The 8,788-nt window shown below is 50.5% G+C and overlaps 1 protein-coding gene across 1 annotated transcript; it reads right to left on the reverse strand.

Moving 5' to 3' along the window:
* Positions 1-252: 252 nt before the first annotated feature.
* On the reverse strand, positions 253-7,928 carry LOC100904922 (putative phosphoenolpyruvate synthase). The gene is made up of 24 exons (XM_029112895.1): positions 7,679-7,928; positions 7,288-7,504; positions 6,894-7,171; positions 6,590-6,766; positions 6,318-6,474; positions 5,945-6,140; positions 5,462-5,604; positions 5,015-5,257; positions 4,660-4,807; positions 4,398-4,521; positions 4,170-4,318; positions 3,919-4,049; positions 3,751-3,820; positions 2,902-3,000; positions 2,649-2,813; positions 2,399-2,530; positions 2,155-2,242; positions 1,837-2,081; positions 1,565-1,728; positions 1,288-1,414; positions 993-1,175; positions 771-899; positions 522-621; positions 253-410 (listed from the first exon to the last, which is right to left on the reverse strand). The coding sequence occupies exons 1-24, from the start codon at positions 7,926-7,928 to the stop codon at positions 253-255; spliced, it is 3,873 nt and encodes a 1,290-aa protein (XP_028968728.1).
* Positions 7,929-8,788: the final 860 nt, after the last annotated feature.

The raw sequence follows: 8,788 nt of genomic DNA on the forward strand, positions 1-8,788 counted from the left end.
TCGTCTCAAAAAGTACCGAGATCACGGTACGCATCCCTGACAGTCTTAATAGCTTCGCGGGGGATGTTCCGAGCAAGCACTGCGCGATGGTCTGACATCGTAGGACCCCATCGCTCCTCCTGGTGGGAAAGACTATCTCTCCATCCGTGGGTATGTGAACATGAGCACTCGGACATGGAACTAGTTTTTTGAGGAGGTATAATCGGGCTCCCCTGGCCGATTACTGCGGGCCTCGATCTCTAGGGAGCGCCCTCAAGGTTCATGTGAGTCAATTTCACCCGCTACCGATACAAGTGCGATCGTTCCTCTCGAGCCGTCAAGAACAACCTCCTGCCCTGACGAGAAGGCTCTCGTCGCACCTTGAACACCCACTATACATGGAAGACCGTACTCCCGGGCTATGACAGCTCCTGTAAATACGAAGTGTTTAGTAAGTGATTCCACTCCAAAGATCGGAAAATCGACCGACGTCATGCATGAGAGCTCCGACCAGCATCGGTCTCCCTGTCGAGGTAAATTACCGTGCGATATGAGACCACCGAGTTCAGTTACGATGCCAGATAGCAGCGAAAAATACGGTGACCATCCAATATCAGTCGCGTACGTGACCAGAATGTCTCCCTGGAATCGCATATGTATCGAAATTTAGAGCGAGTCTATAATTGACAAGGAGGCGCAGTTGCGCTGCTGTCAGCGATGAGCGACCGCCTGAAAGAGTATTTCCTGACAACCTGAGCTATTCTCGACCACCAGAGAGAGAGTTGACAGACCTTCTGGATTTGATCCGCTTCTCCCAAGGTAAGAATAACTCTTGCTGGTGCCCTCACGACGCCCTCACGAACAGGTGTTCCACGGAGCTCTTTCGCGGCCGCAAAACTCGAGCTCTGCTGTTTGTTGAGCTGGCGATGTCGAAAATGTCAGCCAGCTCCTATATTATGTTGGACGCTCCGGCTCCGATGAGCGTAACTCCGATTATCTAGATTCATGCCCACCGCTTCAAGAGGCAATCCAGCACAATGCTCGGGGTAAATCGCAGAAGCCGCCGTTTTTTGATTTCTTCTTCGATGGATGGCGCGTATCAAGAGCTTAGGCGATCTGTCTCTCAACAGCTCGCATATTTCCGTCAAGCTCAGATGGAACAAGAGATCCTCCTCCGGCAGCCGACCTTCTCTCACCTGGAGACAGATTCCTTTCGAGTTTGAGTATTGCGATTGAGTATGGACAACACGCCTCACTCTCTGCGATCCCGAGAACGATCGCTGCGCATGTCATATAAGAATCAGGTACCATAAGTTCGCCCAACTCCCAGAAGCGTTTGCGGAGGATATCATTCGTTTTGATGCATAATGATTTGCCTTCCTCACGCAGGACGATCCCTCTGCGGACGCGACTCAAACAAAGCTTCAGCAATGGTCTGGAAAAGCGGAATAACTACCGTCAGGGGCGATTTGACCATTACCAATCAGAAGCTCCCTTCAACCTCGGATACAGAGAAGTTACCTAATCACGAGTTTCCCGAAACCACGGAAAACCCTACCGGACAAAGTCCGCAGAGAAATTTCACCTGTAGTAGAAGGGGATTCTGATGCTGAGACCGTTGATCAGGTCGTCGTCGCTCTTCGCTGTAGTCGGCAGGACTCCCGACTCGACTTTTGTCGAGAGCATCGCTTGTAAAGTTCTTATCAGGGGCGTCTGATCCATAGACCATGATTTTGTGTGAATGTCGAACTGCGGTGGACATAAATGAAATCAATGCGGATCTTTATCCACCCTATGCGACAGAGGACAACTTTGGAGTTTTGGGCTTCCCGAAATCGCAGTGAAGAAACTCAGAACCTCTCCCAGACACCGATGACCATGATCCCTCAGGAACTCGCGGAAGAGCTGGGTGGATCGCGATCTGACCGAGCTAATCAGCAAATGACGAGCATCCTCGACGTCCATCTTAGCGAAATCATCCCCGAACTCTTTCTGGATTTCCTGTGCCATCAAGTTAATGGAGACCGGAACGCTAGCCGACTCGACGTTTTTGCTCGAGGAAGAAAGTTTACCGAAATCCGAGTAGACCTTGTTGTTCCATTCTGGGGAAACAGACTCTCAATGAACAGTTCCGCCAGATCGCTTCCTCTCGCAGTTGATCTCGGCCTCACTCACCCCCATTATTGCAACGAGCTAAAATAAAAAGCATTAGCATGTTGCTGATAGAACTGTTGAAAATCAGGTCCTCGTGAGTGCCGAAACCCTAAAATTTCGAATACACGTTATCGAAGGTCTTGAGGCAAGCTGAGCAGCGTTCATAAACTTGAGCGGTCAGCGAGAAATCACCGCTCATAGAGGGGGAAGAAGCAGAAAGAGGCCAGGCTGGACGATCAATGAGCCATCGGCAGTGTTCACTTACTTCTTCCAGAACGCTCAACTCGTCAAGAATCAGATTGAAAAGCTCCCAGGAACTCTCCGGCGATGATCGGAACGAGAAATCCTTGAACTTCGCCTGGTTCTTCCGAAGCTTAGCTTCGCTCCTCCAGAATTTCTATTCAGACCGCGAGAATTAGGTCCCGGCGTTTTTCGAAGCGATTTTGACAACGTGGAGCGTTATCGACAAGGAGGCACAGCAAGAATCTGCATATTTAGGTCTCGCTAGGTTTTACCAATATTGACTGGAGTGAGCCTTCACCGTTGCTCCCGCCGAATTGGTAGCGTCTTTTGTTCCGATTTGAGATGATAACACACTCATCGTCGATGGGACGGCCCGCCATCGCGATAGTGAAACACCGTGACATCAGATCATTCGCAGTGTAATCCACGAGATTGGGCTATTCGATTCGGGAAGAAGTGGGTATGAAAGCCAACTTAGTATCTCGATTTTAAGGCTTCCGCGCCGTGCTGCTCATACACACGTACCCAGTAGGTTGGGAAGAAGCATTGGCTGTAGTAATTGTGTAGGAACAAGACCTTGGCATAGGTGAATTCTTCTTCTCCGTTCCATGTTTGAGCGACGATCTGGTAAAAATGAGTGTAGTTTAGTCCAATAGTTCTTCGGCCTCGAATGCCTCGCCTCACTGGTGAGGTTCAACCCACGATAGCGTCAGAGTCGACTGGAGGCCAACTCGGCTATAGATTTTGTGACTTCAGACAGAGCACCAGGACCAGCACCTGACGTCTTCTGGGAGAATGAGGTGTATTGCCATGAGCAGATGACTGAAAGATATCCGCCAGGCGGCCGGGAAGACCAATGCACACCAATATCGAGTCAATTCAGAAACTCAACCAACTGGGAACTTGATGCGATCCGGGGTCCCCTAAGATAGCCAGAGAGGCCTCTGCCGTTGACACAACGACGCGAGAGGGCTCAAACTTAAACTCGACAATACTCGAATTTCACTCCGAATCCATCTCGCGGCAGCCCACTCCCAGTCACAGCACACGAATTTCAGCATTGGGAAGAGGCGACCAAACTGTGACCCTGGTATCGATTTTACATGCGTGAAGTGCGGAGCAAGCGACGCAGATGAACATCTAGGTCTTGGATGTGCGAAAAAGACAATCCCATCAGAGGAGTTCGCTTAGCGAGTCGGACCCTCGCAAAACGATACCCGAGCGGTCTCCGGAAGACAGGAGCAATAAATTCCAAGAAATTTAGGCAGGCAAGACCTTCGAACGCCACACAGCTAGGCTCTCAAGAGATTGGGCTCACTCTAGTGCACATGAGAGATCGAATTATACCAATCCAAGTATGTAATTTTGTCTCACCCGGAGGAAGGTGAGCGAGGCTCGCAAGACGTCCAGAGACAGTGTCGACATGCTGCCACCGAATACTTCTCTGTTGGGAAGAGGGATCGAATTAATCACTTGAAGGGGGTTCCGAGCGATTTTTTCCCCAGACATCGTCAAAACGTGAAAAAAAAGATGGGTGCATACCCTACGTTGGCTTTCGAAAGTGCGTCGATCTCTGAATCCATCCCAGAGTCAGACTCGTGCAAGTATTCGAAATCGGTGTCAATCTGATCCAGCGACGTTACTGGCCGAGCTTGCAGCATGAACAACACATTCTGTAAGTCGAATTCTACGTTCCATCATCCTAAATTCCAACATGGGGCGAGCGAATCGGACCAAATTCGCTGGAGCGCGTTCTCGATTCTCTGGGGAACTCTGAGAGCTACAACGCTCACGTTACAGAAGGCCCACTCGGTGTCTCTCGGAGAGGCATAGCCCTTCTCCAAAGCGAGGGCTGTTCTACCAAGGAGCAGGATTTGATCAATGTTCAGGCAAGCCTCGTTCCGTCTCGAATGTCCGTCCAGGTTTTCAGTCCCTCCACTGTCTGCAAAGCAAAAGTGTGAGCTCTGCGTGGGAGATCCCGATCGATCTTTGAAGATTGCATTGAGACTAGGGAAGCGCACCGATCCGACCTGACATTATGATGGAGAGCTTTTTTTCGCCAAGATTCTGTTCGACAAACTCGACGTCTCCACAAACTTTCCGGAGGACAAAGGTGTCGGGATCGGCGGTCGCGGAAACCACGCTCTGCGAATTACTCGGCTTCAGAATTGGTATTCTTTGCCTCCGGGGAGGACGAATATCCTGCATGATAGCGGAGTCGGATCGAGCAGGACATTCGTCTTCAAATACTCTGCTGGTCCCGCATTTGAGAATCGGACGAACCTCTCCAAGACCAAAATTTGCTGTAATGATGATCTTGTGCGGGTCTCCCGATACAGGTTCAACGGTGAACATGACGCCGGCAACCTCAGACGCTACCATTTCCTGAACGACAACGCACATGGGGACCTTCAAGGGCTGTCCGTAGCGTCTGTAAGGAAAGACCTCCGGGAATGACGGGAGACACGGAGCTATCCGTCGGGTCTCCGCAGGATGCCCACATCTGAACCAATGTTTCAGAACCAGCTCGGCTGTATGGTGGTTGCGCGTTCATCCACGCAGAAAGTCAAAGCCGCCGAGAGTCCCAACTCAATCGGTGGAAGGCGGATTCTCAAACCTATAAACAAGTCCTGCTGACCTCCTGTATTGGACGGCTACGAAAGAAAACTGGCTCGCCCAGCACTTCGCCACGGCGCGGAAAATCCGGTCAAGGCCGCGAACGCCCAAAATTGTCTCCATCTGACCCGCCGCAGACGTTTCCTCTGAATCTTCACCGCACGCTGAAGAGCGAACCGCATATCTCAGGTCAGGAGAAAGGACCTTTTTTAGAAGGTTCTCGAGCTGCGATGGCAAGGGTGCATCGCTGATCATGCTCGCTGCTCTGAAAAGGAGACGGGAATCGCCTGATTGGATTTTACGCTCTCCAACGCCCCTCTATGGGCTTTCATGTGGGACCTTGTACTCTCACATATGTACATTTATTATCGAGCTCTTAAACGATACGAAACTTATCCTAATCAATCATTCCGTTGAGAGGCCACCTCGTGGAGAAAAATATTCTGATCTGCACTCCCTATGAACTCACTTGTCGCAAGCTTCTCGGATTTCCTTCAAGGAAGCTCGTGAACAGACGACTTGGAGTCCATCGAGGGTTTCGCTTACGAGCGGAATCGATACGAAGTCCTTGTAGGCTTCCGTCGTCACGCAAACTCCTCGCGGGACTTTGAACTGGAACACATACAACCCCTGAATAGTTCTTCGAGACGAACCTCCCCCGAGTAAACTCAAGAATCTTCGAATTTCCGAAACCCTTCGAATGAACAAATCTTCCGTGACGTGAACACAGAAGAAGATCCCCATCTACAATTCTTCATGGCTCGTCGTGTGTGTTCTGCATTGGCAAACATTGCGTCGAGGAGCAAGGAAACTCTTGCCCTCGAGGTATGCGGCGGGAAAATGCTCGCAGAGATTCTCGCTAATCCCCAGAGAGCTTCCGAGACCTCTCCCAACTAGCCTGCCCTGCTAGCGGATCCATTGCCTCAGGAATGGATTCGCCAGTTATGCTCACCAATTCTTTGTTCTTCTCGGCCAGTCGGGTCAGGATCGCCAGCGAGCTCCCTTTGCCCCCCGTCAAGCTCTCATTGCATGCTGCGGGATGGGTGAAAGGAATGACTCCGACTTGGGACGGGTCCTTCGATGGGGTAGGGTGCGCTGACAATATCTTGCTAAAGGGAAGCTCTGGAAACTGGACATTCGCTTCAATCCTACAAGGGACGAGAGCGGCTTCCTTATGACCGTTGTGCTTTTCCAATGTTTGATTCATAATTTGACGGTGACTTCTGATGCACCGCGCCGTGACAATATGATGTGTCTGATGGAAGAGCAACTTGGAGCGCATTGTGATTTAAATACAGAAGACGAATATGTTCCTCCAAACTCACCCGGTTGCTTCGGATATGAGAGCATGGCCCGAATGACCATCGAAACTTATCTGAGATATTCGAAAATTCCTTCTCCATATGCGGTCTCCATGGAGCTCAAGACTTTGAATATCATCGATTATCCTAAGCTCGGCCAGTCGGAGCGACTCCCAATTTTCTGTCGGAGGGTGGTAGGTTTCGTTGAATCACTTTTATGAAGGCGGAGATCGACAGATCCAACTATCGTCAAGGATCCAATAAGGAAGGTGGATCGAAGTCCTGGAAGCACTGACCTGCGCCAACCGACAGGTAAATTTTTCCCGGGAGGAAAAATTCCCCAACATCGGAAGCGAAGCGAAGTTTCCTCTGCTGTCTGTTCGGAAAGTTCAAGTAGCCGTACAAAAAGTCGTCCATCACGTTCCGGAGGTCGGTCACACCCAGGACAGTCGACAGTCCGTTCTGGGAAAAAGCTTTGCCGCTTGAGCAGTCAGGACTCATCACATTGATCAGAGCTTCGATAGGTCCAACGAGGAACAAATCCATCAAGAAAGACAAGATCCGCTCTTGTGAATCTCTTCGATGGTAAAGTTGCAAGACTCACTTCGGTGAAGGCTATGACGGATTTCTTGATCCGTGGAGACGAAGACTTGCCCTTCGTCTTATAGCCAAACAGGAAGAGCTCCTCTGGAAGTCCATCCACGAAGACCTTCGAGGAAAAAGAGAATCTCTGATGATAGATGTCAAGGTCCTTTAGGGCGTCTTGAATCCTTTTCGGCTGGAAGTCTCTGGAACGAAGTCTCCTAGATAATTGTTCGGCCAAGAACGAGCCATCGTGGTAGCTCTGGAAGTCCGCGACACCGTGCATGAGGTTCCCCCTGAAATCGATATCGTTTTCGGTCGCTCGACTTGCCGCACGGAATGATTGCCAATCGGGAGAAAATCTATGTACATATACAGACAGAGCGGGACAATGAAGAATTTTTCCCCTCACACTGAAACAAGCTTCAGATGGACCAAGTCTCCTGTGGAATTGTTCCTCATAGTTCCATTGAAAGACATTTTCCACCGACGCATCGGAATCAGGCAAGTCATCTTGAGCCCTCCAGCGGCGAAGTGGTCATCGAAAGACGAATCCACGCAGACCGAGTCTTCCAGAGAAAACGACGTGCCGCCCTCCAGTCTGATGTACAGCAAGACCAATGCGCGATCTGAGAACGACGGAGAGAGATCCTCCTTGGGTTAATGTGTTCCTAGAACATGGACAACGGGAACCATCGACCGGGAGAAACAGCTGAGCGTAAAATTATGATGCGTCGAACCGGCCTATCCTCGGTCGACCAACGGCTTCCTGTCATAGGTGGGCGTCGAACATTATTGCATACCGTTTTTCAGTCTCTGGATTCCGGCCAGCATAAGTTGGCCCTTATTGTTTTGCCCGAATATCTGAACCCGATCATCAAATGCTTGAGGATATTCATGGCGTTTCTCTTCGTCGGCGAAGATGGTTTCGTTTTTGAAGGGGGACGAGGATGTCAAGTCGTACAAGCAGCCGAAGCGACTCGTCGGCACAGGTTTCCGAAAATAGAAGTAAATCCTGTAGACGAGGCACAGAAGTGACTCAACCACGCCCATCACGACCTGGAAGATCGAAAGATTCTCATCAGGGCAAATCGGCGGGAGGATCAACCTTCCCTGAAGAGCCAACTCTTCTACAAGGCTCGCATCTCCTTGCTCCTCATAATGCATGAAACCGACTCGATAGGCCGTCGCGTCGATCATCCGTTCGCTTGAGGGAAGCCGCGCTGCCTCTGTGACGATCTATACTGACAGCCGAAAAAACTTCTGAGGGAGCATACCCTGTCACCATTGCTGCAATTCCATTTCTAGATCTATAGCATATACCCAGATGCCACGGGTGCCCATCGCGGGTCTCTGGATATCTAACCGAGTGCTCTCCAACAATAATGTATCGTCTTGAATCCAAGCCGGTGTAACTCGACCCTTGGGTAATTTCTCAGCTGAACGGCATCGCTGGAGATCCCGAGCGTCGTTCCGCTGTCGATCTTGATCATCACGCGAATGAAGGGGCGCGTGTCACGGCGGGCGCGGAGGATGAGACAATTTCAATTTTCTCTGGTTTCGTAATTCCTCCATGCCGCACCGAGTACGCTTACTGACCTCGGGGAAACGTCATGAACTGATCGGTTCCCGGATTTGGCGTTTCTCAACGACTCCGACGCTGATGAAGATCGCCTTCTGGATGACACACGACGCAATCCGTTTGTTTCATAATGGTGACGGAGACAGGTCTTGAGAGGTAGAGACCCTAGACCAAGAGCTCTGGGCACGCCTTTCGGATATGCCTCCGACTTCAAGTTCCGCGAACACGGGCCGGAATCGGAAGATGAGACAGAATACGAGCACTCTCAGATCTTAATTCGATGTGGATTCGAGAAGAATGACCGCTCGAATTCGTTTATCTTTGATTCAAT

Source organism: Galendromus occidentalis, unplaced genomic scaffold (genome assembly GCF_000255335.2).
Source record: "Galendromus occidentalis unplaced genomic scaffold, Mocc_1.1 scf7180000077532, whole genome shotgun sequence".
In the NCBI taxonomy this organism is placed as follows: domain Eukaryota; kingdom Metazoa; phylum Arthropoda; class Arachnida; order Mesostigmata; family Phytoseiidae; genus Galendromus; species Galendromus occidentalis.